General features: G+C 42.6%; 1 protein-coding gene across 13 annotated transcripts in view; it reads left to right on the plus strand.

Annotated features, from left to right (window-relative positions):
- Magi2 (membrane associated guanylate kinase, WW and PDZ domain containing 2) overlaps positions 1-22,843 on the plus strand; it is a 1,223,070-nt gene that overhangs the window by 1,099,810 nt on the left and 100,417 nt on the right. For 12 of the 13 annotated variants that reach the window (XM_063233871.1, XM_063233891.1, XM_063233875.1 and 9 more), the window contains one exon: positions 21,103-21,288. The exons of the other annotated variant lie outside the window; for it this stretch is intronic. In XM_063233871.1, coding sequence (XP_063089941.1) covers positions 21,103-21,288 — 186 coding nt within the window. The remainder of the gene's footprint in view (positions 1-21,102; positions 21,289-22,843) is intronic. 13 annotated transcript variants of the gene reach the window in all.

A 22,843-nucleotide genomic window follows, 5' to 3' on the forward strand; every position in this document is an offset into this window, starting at 1 on the left:
TATCCATAAACAATGGAGTTTAAAAGATAGTCTAGAAATTCAGAAACCTAGCTAGAGGTCTTCAGTGCCATTATTAAGCATGGTTCCTTAAAGTGATGAAACAGAAGTAAAGTAATAGTGAAGTAGCTTTTTCCCGCCAACCATGCAGTCACTGACCAGTCAGGTAACTTAGAAGAGGCACAAGCAAAGCAGAGGACCAGGATCAGCGTCTCCATAGCCTCATCCCAAAGATGGACATTTAACTAAGTGGATCCACCCTTTCCTCACTTCGCCCTTCCACTGTGATGTCCTTGGTCTTCCTGTATCTTTGCCTCATTTGATGTGGCAAGAAGGCTCATCTTTATGGACTCTTGCCTTTAAATTATAATATGCCATAAATCAACATAGAAAGTGAGGTCTGTGGTTAATTTTTTCCCTGTGTGTAAAGTGTGGGGAAGTCAGAAGCCTGGGTCGGATTTTTCACTGGCTGCGGCTATCTTACCATTTTCACTTTTGCTGCTTTCATCTTTGATTATGTGTTGAAAGCGGCTCCTAACGCTTCTGAATTCTTGCTTCCATCTCAGCCTCTTTCAAGAAATGACCTGAAATAAGCGCTTCACTACTTTTAAGACAATTGAAGGAGGGTTTTCCTGCCCTTCCCACTTCCTGACTCAGTTGTACGATGATGGCATGTCTGTGATGCACTGACATAAGACACACAGGCAGAGGGCCACCCAGGAGGCTCTATCTCTCCCCCACCGAGCTTCCCCCAGCCATCCCCAGCTGGCTTGGGACACCTGTCACCTTCCAGGTTACACTCATTTGAATGGCTCCTTGGCTACAAAGCTTTGCCCTAAAGCCAAGCCTCTAAATGGCAATAAGCATTTTGTCTGAATAGCTACCATAAGCATTTTGTCTTATGCTTCACTGGTTTGGGTTGTGACTGGATTTTCCCCAAGCCTCCAGGTCACTGTCTGTTCATTGCTAACCTAAAGGACACCGGTAACAGGTGCCACTGAGGCTAATTCTGACACCTACACCAGCTCTAAATCATTGTAAACTTTAACGTCTCAGTGTTCCTTTGCCAAAAAATGCTGCTGGAAATGAACCTAAATCATATGCACACAGCCCGGCACAGGAACTAGGAAGCAAGTCTCATTCTCTTTTCTGTTCTTCATTGGTTTGCAAACGCAAATTTCCTTCAGGAATTCCTCACCATTTTTGCAGCATGTTATAGTCCCTCCTTCCTTGAACAAATCTCTGCTTTGGGCTCCTTCATCAATGTGATGCTTCTGCTTCGGGTTTCATTACACTGACACTAACTCACTGCAGAGGCAGAATGCTGACACCCACCTTGTTAATGTCAGGACTTGGGAAACAGACAAAATAAGGAATGCACAGATCCTAGAGCAAATACCTGTTTTCCCCTCATATCTGCCTCCCCAATAGAATTCATAGGATAAGCAAATATTTTCATAATCCTTGGGAAAACCTACATGTACACAAAAAGATAAGATTGCATTCACTGCACTGATGTGCATACGTTCTAAATTGTAAAGAGTCTTTTCACTTTTGTTAGTGCAACTGACTTCTCACTAGGGAGTGGGGATCTAGTGGAGTCTCCTTGTCAGTGGTGCAGGGTACATCATGGATATGGTGCCGTCTCTGTTTTGTTGTTTTGGAGAGGAGGTTGGTGGGAGTTGAACCCAGGGGCTTCATGCTGAGATATATCCCCTTCCCCACAACTTTGTTTTTGTGGAGACAGACTCTCACTAAGTTATGTGAGGTGGGCTTGGAGTTGCAATCCTGTATTTTCTACATTTATAGTATAAAGTTCAAACATGCTTCTTCCATTCAAGACCCCATATAATCTAGGCACAACTGCCCTTCTTTAAAAATTTTTTTATTTTAAAGAGATTAAGATAAAAGAGGACATAACAAAGCAGATCAGAACAGAACAATTTAAGCAACACAGTATTTCACCACAAGACAATCTGATAGAACAGTGGCTACCATAATGTCTCTTTCCTTGAAATAGTTGAATATACCTTCATACACAATAGTATCAAACACAACAAAATAGTATAAAACCATTAAAGAGAATGAAAGTATTACAGGGCATTCAGAACCAAATAACAGAAAATGAACAATGGTTACTATATTATCTCATTTTCCATAAAAGATTTGTTTATACTATCACACATAATAAAATCCAATAAGATACAACATGATAGAACCAGTGGAAACAGAAAAACAAAAGCATGATAGGACTTCAAAACAAGATGATATTAAATCTGCAATGGCTATTATAATGTTTTCTTCAAAATAACTTTTCATAACGTCACAGATAATAAAATCAAACAACCCAAGATAAAAGCATTCCAGCTAATGAATGGAAACATTATAAGGCTTCAAAGCTATGTAATGGGGAATCATGATCACCATAAACTTTCATGTACTCTCACCATTTCTTTCACTAGGGAGACTACATGGTATTTATACATGTGAGTTTGATTTATTTTGCGTATGAGGATGGTCTCAAGTTGCATCCATTTATTTATAAATATCTCAATGTGTTCATTCTTTATAACTGAGGAGTACTCCATTGTATAAAAATACCACAACTTTTTTATCCATTCCTCAGTTGACGGACACTTAGGTTATTTCCAAGATCTGGCTATTATAGATTGTGCTGCTATAAACATGGGTGCACATATGTCACTGTGGTATGATGTTTTCAGTTCTTCTGGGAATATGCCTAGAAGTGGAATAGCTGGATCAAATGGGACTTCCAATCCCAGCTTTTTGAGAAATCTCCAGACTGACCTCCACAATGGTTGCACCAGTCTATACTCTCACCAACAGTGCAAAAAGAGTTCCTTTTTCCCCACAGCGTTCTCCAGCATTTGTTGTTGGTAGTTTTCTTGATCCTGGCCATTCTTTCTCGTGTGAGATGGAATCTCATTATTGTTTTAATTTGCATTTCTCTAATGAGTAATGATGATGAACATTTTTTCATGTATTTATTTTCCATTTATATTTCTTCATCTGAGAACTGTGTATTCATCTCAGATGCCCATTTTTGGACTGGGTCTTTGAATTTCAGGGGTCTGATTTTTTTTTTTTAATTCTTTATATGTTTTAGACAGAAGTCCTTTGTCTGAGGGACAGTTCACTAAGATTTTTTCCCAGTTTGTGGGTTTTCTTTTCACTATGCTGGAGATTTCTTTTGACATGCAGAAACTTTTTAATAAGACGGGACCCCAGTTATTGATTCTGGGAAGCATTTCCCATGCGGTTTGATTCTTGTTCATGAATTCTCTACTTACCCCTATGTCTTCAAAATTTTTACCTACTTTGTCTTCCAACAGATTTAGTGTTTCTGTTTTAATATTCAGATGTTTGATCCATTTAGATTTTAGTTTACTACATGGTGATAGGATGAATTGGCACAACTGCTCTTTACCAACAGTACCTTACCGGCTTCAAACCAGCATGACTTGCTTCCCTGTCCCAGAGTCTGTACCTTGCCAGCTGCCACTTGGAATCCCTCCTCTTATCCAGTAATAGTTGTTATCAAGGCTCTTCCCAGCCGTTGTACCAAGAACCTCACATTGTTTTTAATCTTTGCAGCAACCCAATGAAGCAGAGGCCATTGCCCAAACAGTGTGCATCTTGCACAAATCAGCTCAAAATCTAATCTCTTAATAGAATGTTGCCTGACCCCTCACCCCTCCCTCTGATGTTTTCTTTAATCTCAGCCAGCATAGAAATTCTTATCTGTCAACTCAGTTACTGTTTACGGCTCTGAGATTCCCTTCTATCGCTGTCTTTTATCACTGTATAGTTGTTTTATGTTTTCATGCACTCAGGTTTTGCTTCTGACCACAGAGACTGTGAGTTCCTTAAGGACAAGCAAACAACAGCATTTCTGTGAAACTCTTCCAGTTGCAGGCAGCATGCTTTTCGAGGGGTTTTGTGCAGCCTGTGTGTACAGGACGGTCCTTCTCTGATCAGAAGTCAGAGAAGTGAGTGTGCTCCACAGCTAGAATGCTTCTCAACCCAGCTCAGGCAGCAAGACATCCTTCTCAGAAGGGGCAAAGAAGCAGGGGTCACACAGGGAAGGAGTTGGGTACAGACTGGTCCTTGCTCAGTGTGAGAAACTGCGCTGTAATAAAGTGGAGCCCGAGTACTGTCTCAGCATACAAATTTCACATCAGTTCTCCACAGCCTGGGTAAATGGCTCAGTCACCAGCCAGGGCTGGTGAAGTCCCGGATGACAGAGCACCCAGGAAGCGGGGGCAGGAGCAGTCCCTGCACATGCCCACCTACTTCCCTCCCGTTGCAAACATCTGAGTTGCCAAGCCCATATCCTTGGCAGGGCCGGGCAGCAGCCTGGGGGTGCTCTGTAATGCACCTGGTCCTGGGACCAACTGCTCCTGGTCACCATTCATCTGTGTGACAGCTTCAGCCTGATTGCACAGTCGTTTTCAGGAGTGTTTGGATGGCCTCCCAAGCTCCTTAGGAAAAAAATATTACTTCAAATTATTTGCGTGACACAGCCTCCGTGTAATTACATAGTCCTACATAGGAGCATTTGGATGGCATCCCAAGCTCCTTAGGAAAAAAAAATATTACTTCAAATTATTTATTCATTTCACAATCCTCATTAACAAAGCAAACCATTTCTGTTCCAAAAGAACAACTTCTGCATCACATTAGTACTTCATAGGATCACCCCCAGCGAAGACCAGGATGAATAGGATCCATTGACTCAATTTCATCCTTTCAGTACTGAACATGACTAGTTTTGTTCCCAAATTAAAACTTGGCCGCCTAGGTTCTACTGGTAAACAAACCAGCAAACAGAGATTTTGCATCATACTCCAAGGACTCTGATATCTGAGCACTGGGGCCTTTATTAACTGAAACAGAAGCACAAACACAAATGTCTGGCTCCCTTGGGATGAATCAATTTAAAGATCATTTAAAGAAGAAGTCTGCAGAAGAAGCACCGTAACTCTTATTCATTCTCAAGATGAGGAGCCATGCAACTATCAAAAAGCCTGTGAGTGCTCACAGTGCATTTTTTAAGATTCTAGGCTACTTTTTCTTATTGTTTGAATGGAACTCATACATCATAAGTTTCTCCCGCTAGGGAATCATTTTCAGGAGGGTTTTTACTATTGTGTTCAAAGACTCTCCAGGCAGCAGCAGAATGTGAATGTCTTCTCGCCTTCAGCTATTCAGTTGTCTTGAAAGCTCATAAATGGGTGATCGGTGGCTTTGTCCCCCGGGCTCAAGTCTTACAGCAGGTTGTTATTCACTAGAAGCTACGTGGGGCTTGTGACAGAGAAAAGACCCAGAAGATCACCTCTAGCAGCGGGAAACGCGTGTTATTCCCCCCTGGGTTCAATCCAGGTCACACCCTGCTGCTCACTTTTGCAACAGACACTTCACTTTGTATCGTATTGAGGGCCCTGTGTTGTATTATGTTTCCTTAATTTTCTTTTTCTTTTTTCTTCCCAACAATCAGCCACAGAAAATACGTCAGGGAAGGGTCGTTAGTAAAGCTGGTTCTACACGTGGAACCATTTCAAAAGCATGTTGCTGAGTGAAAACAGTAGTTATTTACCACCATTGTTCAACCCTATTGCCTGAGGGTTTCAGGGACAGTTTCCCCACTGGTACTAGAATGAATACCATTTCTTTTTGAGGTCCAGCTTCCACCAAGTACTCAGAGATGACCTCAGCTGAAACTTCTGCTACACCATGTCCTGGTAAAAGCTCTTTTTATTAGTGCATTGGAGCACCCATAATTTTGCAATTTATGCTGTCTTTGTTCCCAACCACCCTATTCCCAGACTTGACTGGAATCATTTCTAGAGACTCATCAGCCAGCCTTCTCAGACATTCATAAGGTTCACAAAGTGCCAGGGAAAATCAACAGGACTGTGGAGTGTGCCATTGGCAGTTTCATTTTTCAATCTGACCTCTCTCAGGTCTTATTTCTCTAAGCCAAGCGAGGGTTTGTTCCAAAGAGGTGCTCCACAGATGTTGGATACCTGATGCACCCATCTGCTTTCAGGAGTGGAGTACCCACAGCCTTCTGTTCTGAGCTACTCATTATAAAAATGTATATTTATGAGTTCACCATGACAGTAGGGTCTTCCAGAAAGCAAGAAAGAGCACATATTTTCAAAGGTTTTGCCCTTATGGTTTTCTGGCACTGAGCAGATGCAATAATGTGACATAGAAGAATATTTCAACACAGAAGTCCTCATTCAAAAGTTTATTAGACTTACTAGATGAACAGGGAGATGAAAAAATAGGTACCTTCCTATAGGCAACTGGCAAAATTGAAACACAGTAAAACCTGGCTGCCCAGTTAGCTACTGATATCACTGCGTCCTGGTGTGGGCTGCTTTCAGCTCTCACCAGTGTGTGTGATGCAAGCTTTGCAAGAGTCTCAGTGCCTATTCCATCCATATCTTGACAAAGCCTTACCCATCCTCTTTAGATGCTATGGAAGGCATTGCTCGAACATGCTCCCCAGAAGGAAAGTGAAGAGAAGAGGCTCTCCCCACCTTGCAAATGCCTCCTTGCATTGCACCCTGCAGATCAGCACCCTGCAGCATAACCTCCAGTAATGGTGGAAATAAACATTTTGTTCTGCACTGTGCAGCTCTGTGGCTAAGGGCCTCTCATGGCTGGGGAGCTCAGGAAATAAGGCCATTGTGAATGAGAAATCTGAGTCATAATTGCCTTTCATTTCAATTATTTGTATGGCCATGTACGTCCAGGCACCGCTCTGTTGGACTGCCAGCTCTGGGGCACAGTGGTGACCTTTGCCTCCCTGTCCCCTGACAACCCAGATCTCCCATTCATGACTGTGACATCTCCTCTCCACCATCTCTGCCACCTGCCAGAACCACGTTTGTCTTTAAACTCAGACTAGGTAGCGTCTCCCACCTGAAGATTGCTGGACCCTTCTACTCGCCCCTGTCCACCTCCTTTCTCCTATTGGACATCGGTTCCCTTTCACTTCTGTTTTCATCCAAAACCTCTGTATCTCTCCTGCTTTCTCTTGCCCCTCATCCTCAAGGTTCTGTTTCAACATGGTAAAGTTTACCCCTTCTTATCTGTAGTCTGAGTTATGACAAAAACATTTAGTTACTATCCGCCACTATTGCAACCATGAAGTCACCCCCCTCACATTCCAGCCCTGGCACCTGCTGATTTATCTTTCTTCTGTGGTTTCAGCTTTTCTTATACAAATAGATCATAAAGTGTATATGGGATTTAAATCTGACTTCTTTCATTTTGCATAATGCATGTCAGATTTAACTGTGTTGTTCCAGGTGTCATTATTGGTGTCTTAGTTACTTTTCATTTCTAGAGCAATACAGCCAACACCCACTCACTAAAGAAGGGAAGGTTTATTTTGGTTCACAGTTTGTAGAGGTTTCTGTCCTGGTAGGCTGACTCCAAGGCAGAGTGGTATGGCAGAGGACAAATAGTCCATGGCATGGCAGGCAGGAGACAGTACAGAATCAAGAGAGGAGGAAAGGAGATAAACCCTTCAGACTGTGTCCCCCGTAACCCAGCTCTTACACTAGGCTTCACCTCCCAGCATCACAACCAGCTATAAACCCATCGGTGGGCTAATCAAGTATCTCACACTCAGGATCCAGTCACCACCCAAACCCCACAAGCACATGAGGCTTTGGGGGGTATCTAGATATAAACCATAACATCTGGTTCCTTTTTAATTGCTCAATAGTATTCCCTTGTATGGATGCACCAGAGTTTGCTTATCCATTACTAAGTTGAGAGGTATTTGTGTTGTTTCTTCTTTTGTGTGATTATGGGAAAGCCGCTTTAAACCTTTTCATATGTGTCTTTGTGTGAAAACAAGTTTTGTGGAGGAAAATATTCTGTGAAAATATTTCATGTAATAAATACTGAGGAGCAGGGTTTGTGGTTTATATGGTGCCAGTTTGCAAAGCAGCTCTGCCATTTTGTAGTTCTGCCTAAGAAGATTAGATGTTTTCCATCTTTGTAAATAACATTATTTTCAAGGTCTTTGTGTAACTTTTTAATGATTTGTTGTAACCATTCCAATAGGACTATCATGGTATGTTATTTCTACTTTAATTTGCATTTCCCCTAAAAACTAATAATGATATTGAGGATTTCTTCATGTGCTTTATACCATCTATATATCTTCTTTGGTGATTTATTATTTCTCTTTTGGTCTTTTCCCTCTCGACTATAATTGCAGTTTCATTTGTACATTTTGAGGCTTCTCAGTCTTGTTTTTTCCACTTCTTACACATTTCTTGTATTAGAGTAATAAAAGCCATTCTGTGATGACAGTCTCAAGTAAAATTCTGATGAAAGCATGGAATAGTATGTAAAGTATTGCTTCACAAAAGTAAAAACACATAGTTAATTCTTGAAAATATAAGTGGCAAAAAATACATACAAGCAAAAACATAAGGTAAGTTAAAAGGTGCAATACTCAGAAAAGTTAAGAAAGAAAGACCATGTACAATGATGTTCTCACTTTTCAAGCAAGGAAATTGACATAATTTATTTGACCATTTGGAGGTCATGCTGCACGTTGTTTTTAAAGATAATATATGATCGAGATTTTCTAGCTCCTGAGCACCTAGCTTGAGGGCCTTTTCATATTTGGTTTATCCAGTCACGCAAAATTGCATTATTTCAAGTTAAAGCATGTTGTGCCCTGTTAGTGGAACTTTGGCTTCTGTGAGAAACTGAAGAGCCAATAAATATTCATGTAATCTCCAGGATCACATATTGAAAAGGACAGCTGGCTCGGGAGGGATCATTTGCCTGGGTTAGTATCTGTTTCCATTTACATTAAGAAAATATTGCAAGAAGTTATTATCTGCCTCAGGGCTTGGGGAATACAATGAAAGGCTGGTATTGCACCTGATTGCTTTTGACATTTACCTATTGTAACAGGGAAAGTGTGTGAAGATAGCCAAGTGACTTTTTACAAAACCCAATTTCACAGACTATAAAAGGAAAAAGGAGATGGCAGAGATAGAATACCCTGCATCCGTAAAAATGAGAAACAGGACTTGTCAGCAACACCTGCTTGTAACTATCAACCATTCTGCTGGGCCTGCTGAAAAATTACTCAGAGCCAGAGCCATTGATGGCTGTGTGGTCTTGGGGGTTTCAAAAGGCAGGCCAGAGGTTTAGAGGAGAGAGGGTGTGTGATCTTATTGAACATTTTTGACCATAAACCAAGATTTGATATGCTATTTCATGATTTTTTTTTTTTTTTGGTCTTTTTGAGACAGGGTCTTGGGCTTACTTTGTAGTCCAAGCTGGTCTCAAACTTGCAAGGATCCTCCTGCCTCAACCTCCCAAGTACTGGGATTACAGGCTCCTTCCATTTCTTAAACCTCAATAAACTGATAGTAAGTGGATGAGAAGAAAGGATTGGGCAGGTGTGGGCTGAGAGAACTGGGGGGGGGGGCTGAATAAGAATTATGAGATAAAAATGACCTTTATTTTAAGAATGCGGGGAGAGACCCCCGGACACCCTGGGACGTGGCATCTCCACCCCCCGGGGTGGGTGATCTCTCCGTGGGACACGTGGAGTGGGGGCATACATGTAGCTTAGGTTGGGGGTGGAACCTGAGGGGCATTAGTGATGTAAGGTAGCCCATTGGCACTCACTCCTTTGGCGCCAGAGGTAAATTCCTGGGGGGGGGGTGGATACAGTCACAGGTAAATTCCTAGGGGTGGGGGAGATGGAGCTCCTTGGTTCCTCATGAGGCTTTACCGGCTTACAGTGTCCTGTCTGGGCCAAAATCCTTTCATGGGCAAAGTATTTTAAAGGTAAAAAAGTAGCAATCCATTCGGCAAGGCAGAGGCAACCAAAAAGAGACATGGAAACTATAGACTTTTTCTTTTCTTTGGAAACTCAAACAGGCTGAGACATTAAAAATTTGACCACTGAGTATGAAATTCTTATTTTTAAAATAGAAAAACAATCAAATAAACGACAATAAAACTAGAAGAAATAAAGATATTTCCTGGAACAAAGGACATTTCCCCAAATCTTCTGGGTTACATTCATAGATGTTCAAAGCATTTGCTGTGGACCTGATGCTTCTGCGTCTCAGAAACTCACATGTGGGAACACCAGGTCCCAGAGTGATGCACTGGAAATGGGCCTTTGGGAGGAAGATAATTGCAGACTAAGTTGTAAGAGTGGAGCCCCTGTGATGGATTAGTGCCCTCATAAAATGGGAAAAGCGGAGTTCTCCCCAATACTTGAGATGACAGAAAAGAGCAATCCTAGTCCAGACCGTGCTGCTAGAAAGCAGTGCAACACATGAACAAAAATGCATTGCCCTGGCTGTGGAAGCTGGGAAGTCCTGTGTCAAGGCACCAGCATCTGGCGAGAGTTTTCTCACTGTGTCCTCCCATGACAGAAGGCCAAAAAGACAGACAAAGCCAAATTTATCCTGTTAGAATGACATCAGTCCCACCCACAAGAGCTGAACCCCTGACCTAATCATCTCTCAAAGGTCCCACCTCTTAATTCCAGTACAATGGCAGTTACAGTTCAACATGCATTTTGCGAAGAATAAATACTGAAAACAGCAGCAGCCCACTATAACCCAGGAAAAAGGCCTCAGAATGTACCCACCTGTGATGCTGTTGATCTTAGCTCCCAGAATTGTCAGCTGTGAATGTTTGGTAAGCCTCTTAATCTCAGGGACCCTGATATTACAGATACTAGCTAAGAAAATAGTCTGCCCATGAGTAAAAACAGAATATTATTTTTAAAAGAATAATATGATTAAAGGAAGAATTCTTAGAAATTGAAAGTATCATAACTGAAGTTAAAAGTTTAGTAGAAGTACTGGCAGATAAGATGAAATGGAACAAAGGAAACTGGACATATGAGCAGAGTGCTAAGAAGTGATAATTAGCAGACCAATTCAGGAACTCAGTAAGTAATACAAATTCCAGGAAGAGAGGCCAGAGAAAGACAATGGAAATTATCAAATAAATAGTATAATAGCATACAAGAACCAAAACTCCTAGAGCATTCGATATACTTATTTTTCATGGGGATTGTTTCCAAAAACTCAAAAATATCGAGATCCATGGACACTCAAATTCTTTATACAAAATTGGGTGGTGTTCTTACATAACTTCTACACACTCTTCTGTGTACTTTAAATCCTCTCTAGATCATTTATAATACCCAACACACAGTGAATGTTATGTAATCTGTGTTGTTTAGGGACTAATGACAAAGAAAGTAGCCTGCGTATGTTCAGTAGAGATGCACATTTTCGTCAGATATTTTTGGTGCCATGGTGGCTTAAATCGCAGATGCAGAATCCAAAATTATGAAGAGCAAATTGTAGTAACACTGTATGTTAGATGATGATAGAGAAATGCCTGAAAATTTCTTAGGAAAATATATTTTTAATGTAGAATTTTATACAATCCAGAGTTCTAAAGAATTCAGACATAAGAATTCTGTCATATAAATTAATAAAAATAGACATTTTCAAACATTAAGGGTTGAAAAAATTGTTTTCCATCATGTGTTGTTTCTTAAAAAGCTACTGCAGAATATGCTCCAAGAAAATTAGTATATATACCAAAAAGATGAATTGAGGTTTAGGGAAGTGTGTGGTCCACCTTGGAAGACAATAGGACTCCCTAGGACTGTGAGAATCCCCAGGACTGTGACAATCCCTGGCAGATGTGAGAGGAACCTGACTACCTGGGAGTCGTACTACTGAATGATGACTCAGGAAGCTTCGATGACCACGTGTAAAGATATGATCTTCATCCTGACCATATGGGAAGAGGAGGAAAGTGTTAAAGAAAAGAAGTGAACTCATAAATACTACAGTGAGCAAGATTTACATGATAAAAATCATAGACAACTGACTTAATCAAAAATAGTGATAAAACTATTCTTAAAGAGAGAAAGTGGGAGGCAGAGTGCTACATCTTTCATAGTAATACTAAGGGAATAAATATTGACTAAAATCAATAAATTGAGAAACAGCACTCTAAGAATATAGAAATGTGGGCAAGAAGAAACTAAAAAATTGTAAATGTTTGCCTTTAGGTCATAGAACCTGAGAGGGCAGTTAGGGCAGGACACTGGAGTTTTTCATCCTAAGTAGTTTGGTTATCATTAACTTTTTTATATTTATTTACAAGTAAATTACCTCCATTCTAAGAGATTTCCAACCATTAAAAATATATTATTGTGTTTGCTTGGCCCTCTTTACATTATGGCATGAATTTTAAATTTTTATACAATTTTGTAGAATAAACCAGTATTTTCTAATCATTTGATAGTGCTCTGTAATAAATTATAAATAAAAGATGAAAGAGTTTGGGCCCACATAGGACTCTGTAGCCAGAAAAGCCTCAAGCCGTAACCAGGTAGCTCCTATGTCCCCCACCCCTAGGGATTTACCTGTGACTCTATCTCCCCCTACCCTTAGGAATTTGCCCCTGGTGCCAAACGAGTGCCAATGAGATACCTGTGCATCTCTAATGGCCCTAGGGCACTACCCTAAGCTTAGGCTACTTATATACCACCCCCCACGCACGTGTCTGCCAGAGAGAAAGCCAGACTCCAGCGGTCCTTTCTCTCTCTGCATTCTCAGAATAAAGGCCTCTTTTGTTTTATACTTCTCATCTTTTGGATATAATCTTATCAAAAGAAACGTCCTTTGGGGGGCTACATTTGTCATCATGAAAGTAAGTAAGCACTGTCCTTTGCAAGGTAGATCTGAATGGTGGGATGGGAGTGTGACATTTATCTTGGGTCATTTTCTGTTGTTATCACAAAATATTTAAGACCATGTAAGGAATATATGTTTATTTAGTTCATGATTCTGGGGACCAGGTAGTCCAGAGCATGGCTGTGCCATCTAATTGGAATTTGGTGAGGATCTGCGAGTTGCACAGTAACATGGTAGAGGCACGATATGGAGAGACATAAGAAGTATACCAGCTCAGGTCCCTCACTTCCTATTACTGTAAACCCAAATATCGAGTTCAGTCACCCAAGTATTGTAATCCTCTTTCTAGTTTTCCTCACAATCCAAAAGGTTATATTTATAATCCCATTGAGACGTCATTGGAATCCTAGCAAGTTAATTCCAATCTACCACCACCAATCCAACCCACAGCAAGAGTAAAGACACCAAGACATGTTCCAAGTTAAGGGTAGCCAAAGGGTCCTAGGTCCAATTCCGGTGAGGACATGCAGACAAAGGCCTTGACCCTAGGCCTCTCCCAGTATTTATTCTCTTGTAAAGAAAGGGGGGTGGCTCAGGGACGAATGATAGTGAGGATGTCAGGGATTACTGGGTAACTTGAGCTGGCTGACCAGGTGCAAGAATGGCATCTCTGTAATTTGCAGAGATAATGATATGCAGAAGGATTAATTTACATAACCCAATTAAGGCAGCACTGGAATTGTTCTGGGAGGCTATCACTTCAGGTTTCTGATATGCAAACTCTTGTGTCCTGGGGAGTCATAGCCTCTTATCTTGAGGCTCCTACCCAGTTGACATTCCCAGAGCTATTTGCTTTAACATCTCCAGAGCTCAATCCTGTACTGTGGGGAGTACCAGAGAGGAAACAGGACCGTCAAATGGCTATAGACTTGGCACATTAGCACCTCAGCTAGCCTTATTTGCAATGCTCAGAGCCAAGTGAAGAGAGAAGGAAATACCATAGCCAGCCTTTTACATATCAGCATAAGAAAATGAGTCTCCAAATAATCAAAGTCACAGCAATTGTTTTGGATTCAAAGGGAGTCAATGGGGTTGTTTCCCATACCTATAAAGCTGTTAATGCCATCACAGGGTGCCCTCTCCCCACCTATCTAATCCTAACCACACCCGATGGCCTCACCTTCAAACATCATGGAGTCAAATTTCCAGCAGGACCACTGTAACATTAAACGGCCTTGAAATTTCTTCTGCAAGATTCATCAGTCCACTGACCTTAACGTCAGTCTCAGGCAGAGTGTCTGGACATGAGCAGAAAGCAGACAAATTTTCTGCCAAAAGATAACACACATAATATGTAGTCCTTGGTACTAACTGCAGCTATTTTTTTAAAGGGTAAAACAACGTGTTTTCCTGCTTTGCAGGGAAGAAATTGATTATCATATTTTAGTAATAAAACTTCTCTGAATTTTTTCCATTATTGCCAACCCAGCTTCCTGATGGGTTAGCAAAGTTTGCTAAATGATGTGCAGGTTTGTACATCAAAACTACCCAAGTCACCTTCTACCTCTTAACTAGAAATTCTGGGTTTCTGGTTGTACTGAATGATAGAACTGTGTTTATCATCCTTTTCCAGATCCTTTTCCAGATCTTTCCAAGTGAAATGAAAAAAAAAAGCCTTTTATAGGGTTAATACTTGATTCTCTGGGACCTGATTTTCTGTCACCACTTCCAAACCAAAAGAGGTCAAAAAGAATGTCCCAAGTAGCTAGAAATTGGCAATGTGAAGGACAAGTATTTCTACAGAAGAAAAAAGTCTGCATGTGTGTCAGTGGACTTTTTTCCCATTCTTTATTTGGCCACCCACACAACATACACCACACTAATATCTAGACATTTCGTCAGATTATGAGAAAAGAAATTACATCAAAAAGCAACTTGAAATATTTATGTTTAGCATATAATAATAACCACCAAAGAGAATTACAAAGAATCTGTGCTTTGTAAATGATTCAGTAATAATTTATTACACAAGAAAAATTTTGTAATGGAAAAAGGAAACCAAGGTCTTGACTCAGTATGTTGGAGGGGTGCTGGGGATTGAACCCCCAGAGCCTTGTGCACGCATAGTAAGCATATTCTTGATCACTGAGCCATCCTCTTGGAATCAAGGGTGCTCAAGAATATCCTACACAGAGCTTCGTGGCTCACACCTGCAGTCCCAGCACTCTGGGAAGCTGAGCTAGAAAACTCGCAGGTTCAAGCCCAGCCTAGGCAACTTGGCAGCTTAGCTAAACCTTATCTCAGAATGAGAAATAAAAAACAGCTAGGGTATAACTGCCAGTGCAGAGGCTCTAGGTTCAATCCCTAGTACCATCAAAAAAGAAAACAAAAATAACAGACTATTCGGACTTCCTTTCCCAGTGCTGTACCTTGGAATGAAAACCGCAGCTCTAAGAGCAAGGGATTAGCTTTGATCTTTCCCCACCACCCACCCTTCCGTGCGTTTCCTTGGTAACTAGACCACATTCTCATTTACATGTCCCACGCGGACTCTAAATACAATGGGGTGATACAATAAAGAAATACACGGTGAACACGTGAACATAGCATCCTTACATAATTTGCAGCACTCAGTGAAAAGTAAAAATGCAGAGTCCTTGCTCAACATGTAAGAAGGTGACCACAAACCGTGAAGTTGACTCCCGCACTCTGTTGCGTGTGGGGACCTTCACAGGTATACAGAGGCACACACCCCCAAAATTAGCTCTGTCCCCAGGCCTGTTCGATCTTCCCAAACAGCAAAACCACTGTAACCCAGTCCTATGTTCCGGAGCAGAAGCAATCAAGTCACCTCTACTTACAATTCCTAATGCAGTGAGATTTCTTTCAATCTCCAATTTGTTCTCAGTACTTAGTGATCCAGATTTATTTATGGGTGCAAAATAGAACCCCTATGTCGTTAATGACAAGAGGAGTATTCCTTCTTCCTCTGTAGCTATTCAGGATTTTCCGTATGATCCTTTTGACCCTTGGAAACATGGGTCCCCTCGGGTTCCCAAATGGCCTTTGGTGGGCGCTCTCCCAGTGCTCCCATTTGACCACCTGCTTCTCACCAACTGCAGGGCACCCAAACCGTTCAGTCACAGGAGGATGACTTGTGGGTGCCGGGAGAGAGTGCAATTTTTGAATATGCAGTCCTGAAAACACCAGCTGTTCCATTTGGGATTTTGCAAATACGTTGGCTCTGAATTTTAGGGAAGACGATTTCATTTTTGGAAAGCTAAATTTCACAGACTTCTAGAAGAAAACAAGTCACACAGCCCGCTTGTTCTTACTTCTACGATACAAAATTTAAAAATACAAAACGTGCATTTTTTGGGTTTTTCCCATATCTTTACCACCCCCCCCATGAACAAAAACGAAACTCTTTCAAGGGACACTCTGTCACCCTCCAGACGAGGACTGAATGGTTTTAACCACAGCAGAATATGCTGCCTCAGGCCTTCTAGGAAGGAGAGATGAAAAGCAAGCAAGATGAAGCCTCTGACTTTACCCCTCCCTTCCCAGATTTGGTAGACACCCCTGCCCATCCTGAGTTGTTCCCTAAGTGAGCTGCCCCTGGGGTAGGAGCACTGTGGTCCCCCCTGCCCATCATGACCTTTTTATTTTCCTTGCCACTTTCTGAGTCCATGTATGAACCCAGGAATTCTCCCCTTCTTTCTCTAGTCACAAGCAGCCTTTCCCATGGATTTGCCATTTGCGCAGTGTTTTAAATATTTTTGTACATTTATCCCGATCTGCATACCTGACTATCATTTCTTGAGAGCAAATTCCCTGTGTTGTTTCTGTAACCGTCTTCCCCCAGGCGCCTAGCACATACCCGGTACTGAGAGGATGCTACTGAGATCCGTTTTGGTTGATGTGTTGACAGACCAATCTTCCTGCCACAGTCATAATTTTAAGAGTAGATAGTAAATAATCTCCGTAGATTATTGAAGAAAAACAACTGAGATCATCTAATTTCCTTTCCTATCAGGTCACAAATCCTAAACCCAAACTAGCTTGCCCTACCTCTTTGAGGTAATGATATGTTGTTGTTTAACCTTCATAAATTAATGGGATGTGAGCTAGTGAGGGTTTGCTATTGATTGCCTTTGAGGTGCTTTTCTTGTGTGTATCACTCTCATTTCAGAAACTGCTCTCTTGTAAGTTTGACATGACTGATCAAAATCCACTTTCCCTGTTGACCGCTTCCCTCTTTGTGGGATCTGTTAACAAGGAGATAATTAAATGTAAACATGAGTCACAAGCTTTTCCTCCTCTGAGATGAAATACACGTGAACAACAAGGAAGTAACAGAGAGGGAGGGGGAGAGAGCAGGAGCGGGATCTAATCATCCCTTCCTTCAAGGGTTCACTACAAATTCATCAGAATGGGAAGGGCCCTCCAGGTAGCCATGCTGCCCTTTGTGTGGGGCTGAGCTAAGGTGGCACTCAAGAACTGAGTGGTGGGTCAGTCCGCTTTTCCCAGGAGCTGGGGAGCCTAGGTGGACATCACACAGGTCCCAGGAGAGAACCCTGCAACAAAGAGGGGAGACTTGTTTCCGGCAGAGGTGTACCTAGACACCCCAGGAAACCAGCCGTTTAGAGCTCAGAGAGCGCTGAAGCTTCTTACTAAAACAAGCACAAAGTCAAAAGAGTAAGCTCCCAACAGAAAAATACAAACCAATCACACTGTGAATGTGTTACCCAGAAATTAATAGTGCAATGGAAAAGATGGGTGGCTTTTGCTCTAACTTGTGACTTTCTGTTAATGTTTCTAACTAGCGACATATTTTCCCTTTCCCAAATGTTAGTACGTCCAAAGCTGGATGACTGCGACTTTTCCCCAGTAGCTGTGTATCCTAAGCACACTGTGTCACGAAGACTGATTCAAAGACTTGACTTCTGATGCTGCCTGACAGGTGATGGCTACGGGCCGGCCATCGAGATGGACTGCTGTCTGGCAGTTCCCTTAGTCATCAGTTCTCAGAGAATTAATGAGCGCCATTCCTCCCAAGAATAGAAACCAAGGTCAAGGCCTCTTCCTTGTCCTGTGATGCCATTAGCATTGAACAGAAAGCTCTCGGGTCACAGGCTCTGCAGACCTGGTTACCCAGCAAATGGAACAGCGTCTTGTTCCCAGAGAGGCTCCTCAGCGGGCACACCCCTTGTCAAAGGCTTGTCATCCATGGATGTTGAATAGCCGTACACATGCAAGGACACCTCACAGGAGGGGTGAGCTGCTTCAGCTGCCAAGAGCTCCAGGTGCTATTCCGATAAAGCCAACGCCTGTAGCAAACAGTGGGCGCCAGGCTAGGTCAGGTGCCCGGGATTACTGAACACTCATTTCTAAGCCACGCGTCCCCTTAGATTTTATGGAAGCCACTCAGTCCTTCCATGGGGCTACCCAAGAATTTGTTCTCATTTTCATTCTCTTCATTTGGCTTTTATTCCTTTAGCTTTCATTCCAAGGACTCTAAGAAAGTGACAATGGCCCAGAACTGAGAGTCTGATGAGAAGCAAGGGACTGTGACAGTCCTGAAATCTAGAGCAGCCTGCTCTTGCAGTCTCTTCAGGGCCCTTCCTTTGCTCCTCGGAGTTCAAATTGCTCTCCTCCTCACACGTATCAGAAGAGAAGGGAGTAAGCTGAGGTCTGAAGCCAGGGCAGGGATTCACACACTGGCTCTCACACTTATTTGTTTTCTTAACAGAAAAATAAATGTGACTATTGTATTTTTACAGCTACTTCCCAATACTGTTATAAAGATTCAAAATAAGTGCCTAGCACAATGCCTGAAAATTAACAAAGCATAGCCTATTATTGCTTTTATTGTTGTTTTTATTGTTGTTATTGAGCATGCAGTTTTGTGTGTGTGTTGTGTGTCTGTCTATGTGTGTGCGAGAGAGACATTCAGAGAGAGGCTGCTGGAACATTTGGGGTGTTGTGCCCATTATATTTCAGATGATCTCCAGTAATGAGAGCAGAGGGAATGAGTCATCCAAATGTCATTTGTGTTCTGAAGTATATTTTAAATTTTCATCTCGAATGCCAGTGTTCCTAATACCCAAATAAATTGCTGTAAGCAAGAAACAACAGAAAACTAACCGGGATCAGAAGACCCTTCAGCTCTCCTTTCCTGTCCTCACAGCGAGCCAGGTTCCAAGACTCCCCTCCTCACATCGGAACCCCCGGGGCAGTGGATTGGGTCCCAGATGAAAGCCCCAGGTACTCCCAAAGCAAGTGGCAGTTTAGAGATCAGAGACTGCAAAGCTGAGAGCCACAGAGGGGCGCCCTCACTAAGGGCCGTGATTTGCGATCTGCAGTCTGAGTCCTGGACTGCAAGGCCCGTAGCCCCGTGGGATCCTGGTGAATTGCTAACCACTGTGTGCCTTCACTTCCCCTACCGGGATCTTTGATGCCATCAGGGACCTTGTGTGATTTGTTGAGGGCTATTTTATATATTTTACAATAGGTAGAATAATACGTACACATCTGTCACATAACACAGTGCATGCTTACGTAAGTATAAACCATAAGGAGCAGAAAACTTAGATGATAGCTGATAATTAAGGAATCATGCTATGTTGATTTCCTGTCGAGTAAGGAACTCTTACTTACACCTTAGTATTTTCCTACAAAGACCTATAACATTTTTTTATGTGAATTCAGAAAAAGACTTTGGCTCCACCCAGTGGAGCCCCCACCAAATCCATCTCTCTATCTAAACTAAGCTGTTCTCCTGTCTGATACGCATGTGACAGCGCTCAGTGTGGTCCTACAACAAGTATCTCCCTTTAGTTCCAGAGGTAGTATAGGTTTTCCCCCCATGGAAAGAAACAAGTTGGTACCGATACATGAGTACACACACGTACTCATCAGTAGCAGGGTCAGAAATATTTCAGAGATAATTAAAACATTAATGCTTATAGGAAACAAACAATGTGTTTGAGCTTCCTGTGTCACTTCAGGGACACAGGCTCGGCCAATATGCTACCTATCACCTCTTCCAGTAGAAGAGGGAACGAGATGCTGGTTAATTAACTCACTGCCTGTCTGTCCTTATCATGCTTATGAGCAGATGCTCTGCCTTTTACTGTAAAACATGCCCAAAAAATGGAGCATTCAAGCAGGAGACAGCCTTGGAGCATATGAATGGCAGGCTGTCTCTGTCCCCCATCTGCAGATTAGATCAGGGTCTGACACCACAAAGTGAGCAATGACAGAGCCACTCACTGATTGTGTGTCTCATGCTGGCTATGTGGAAGGGAGAAAGCAAAGGGAACAGGTTCCTGGACTGTAAGCTCTTTGGGACAATTTACAGGGACACTGTGTACGCTGGATATCTGACCGCAGAAATAGCTGCCTTGGTAGGCACTCAGCTGTGCACCTTTAGTTGAAGTCAGCCTCGGAGTTTCCAGCTGACTGGCTCTTCCTACCCATATAAATAAATAATAAAAAGAAAACAAATGTTCATTGTTTTAGCATCATGTTCCATCAATGCTTAAATGTTTATATTTTAATGTCTCAGTAATTGGGTGTATCATACAATCAATGGAGCATCACTGTTTAGGCAACAGAGTTATGGGGTGTGTTTTTTTCTTGTATTTAAAATAAAGGTGTATCTTACCATCAGTAGCATCTCAGATTTGGTAAAATCCATGATGAACCAGACGTCAGCAAGATCTCAGGTCCACATGACAGCGTCAGTGAGGAAGAAGAGGCAGTAATTAAATTGAGTCCCCATTTCACGGGCACCTTTTAGAGTGGAGAGTGGCTGTAGTTTTTTCCCTGCACAGCCACCACCCGATCAGCACATCTTTCTTCCTTTTCTTTTTTTCCTCCTCTAAGTGAAACAGGAAGGGATAGAAATTAAATTCCTGTCCTGTAGTTTTTCTTTCTGGAACTATACTGCTCTCTGTGAAGAGAAGCTCTTGAGCCCATCATGGTTCTCCCACTCACCCATGTGCTGGGATCCCCCAGGACCTTCTAAGGCAGCTGTGCTCCCCAGCTCCTGCCTGGACCCCTGGAGTCAGATGGCCTGAGACGGGGCCCACATAGCTGTGCAGTTAACACCCGGATGACTGATGTGCCCTCAAGTCTGAGGAGCTCTGGCCTTTGTATTGGAATGCTGGTCTCAGTAGTGTACACAGCACCAGAGCTAATAGTAATGATCACGGTTTCAGAAGGCAGATGTGCTGACCAGGGAAAGAATTCTGCCATTGCTTTGTTTCCTTGGGGCTGGGACTGAAAGCTAGAACGTGCATTGGTGATGTCCCTGATACTATTTCTGTTGGGGTTTTTTTAGCTGTGCCCCATAAAATCGGACGCATCATTGATGGGAGTCCTGCAGATCGCTGTGCCAAACTAAAAGTGGGAGACCGGATCTTAGCGGTGAACGGCCAGCCTATCATCAGCATGCCTCACGCTGACATCGTGAAGCTCATCAAGGATGCAGGTCTTAGTGTCACCCTTCGCATCATTCCTCAGGAGGGTGAGTGCTGAGGTGGCCTTGCAGGGAGACAAGGACGCAGTCGCTGGGGGCTCCTCACAGCTGTCACCAGGGCATTGTCAGAGGGTCCCAGACCACTCTGCTCCCTCAGCGGTGTGAATCCCAAGCACTGGGCTATCCCATCATTCTCCGGGTCTTGGAGAACTGTTTTTAGGGTTCCATTAAGCCAAAACTCATTCAACAGAACAGAGTTACAAACCTGAAAAATGGTGGAGGAAAAAAAAATAACCTATTCATTATTAACAATTAATCTCTGGAGGATTCTTCCAAGTCTGATTGATTTTGAAAAGCTTGAAGAAGTTCTAGGATCTACAGAGCTCATTTAGGAAGCACAACCTCTGACAAGTCTACCCCCCACTCGCCCCCCTCAGTGCCTCTCTCCCAGGTTTCCTCCCCCAAAGGCTTGCAGAGTGGGGACACCCTGACTTTGCAGCCACGCCCTCAGGGACCCACAGCACTGAGTGCTAATTCACACCCATTGCCATTTCTACACACGCATGTTCACTCCTGGTTTGCAGTTGCTGACTCACTGGCAACGGTGAATTCGGTCCCACGCACTCCCTGGGAAGCAAGCCAGCCATGCTGCCTCACACAGGGGCCTGGTCTTGCTCAGCTTGGTGCCTATGTTCAACTCAGTCACCTCTCCATCCATTTTAGGGGCATCCGACGTAGAGACACCAAATGGCCAACTGACTTTAATTGTGAGAGTAGGGCCCAACCTGGGTGATGATTTTATCCCTTTAGGAAACCTTTGAAGATGCCTGGGGACATTCCTGACAGTCGTGGTTGGGATGAGGAAACACATGTCAGCCAGTCAGTAAGGGTCAAAGATGCTGCTAAAAATTTCCATGCACAGGACAACCCCGAGGGTGGGAATTTTCTGGGCCGAATGGCAAGGATGCCAGAAACCCAGTCAAAATGGAGAGGAATTCAAAATCTCTGGGCCATGAGGGGAAAAAAAGAGAGAGAGGGGAGTGCTTTATAATGGAATGCCAACAGATCATCTCCCTTTTGTCACGTAATGAGAGGGCAGGAGAGAGAATTCAATGGCCATGTTTTTTTGAAACCTGTTATCTGCAGATACTGAAGTATATAAAATTTTCAGTGAAAATGAACTGTTAGCAAGGCTGCTTACTAAAAATCCGGGGTCTAAAATGTGTTTCTCCTGCCCTTATCCCAATGAACAGAGATAATTTCAGCTATAAATTTAATGGTATTAAAGGGGAAAAGCCAAGAAGTAGCGCTTGAGGGAGAAAAAGAAAAGATAAACAGCTTTCTGCGTCTTGATGGGTCCAGAAATGTGTCTCTGCAGAGAACGGTGGCTGTGAGGCATTATTACTGAAGACTAAAGATGAGGTTGTAAAACCGCTTACCATTTTATGGTTAGTTCTTTACCTACACTTTGGAAGACAGTTAAGACACAGCATCACAGTCCAAACGTGGTGGCGAAAACATTTTCCCGCGGTGCTGGGGAAATAAGAGTGTGTTTAGAGTTTACTTCTCTGAGTTATTTCTCCGAGATTTAACAGAATTTTTG

This window comes from Cavia porcellus, unplaced genomic scaffold, assembly GCF_034190915.1.
Source record: "Cavia porcellus strain 051 isolate PalLab524CR breed Dunkin Hartley unplaced genomic scaffold, mCavPor4.1 scaffold_2, whole genome shotgun sequence".
Classification (NCBI taxonomy): Eukaryota; Metazoa; Chordata; class Mammalia; order Rodentia; family Caviidae; genus Cavia; species Cavia porcellus.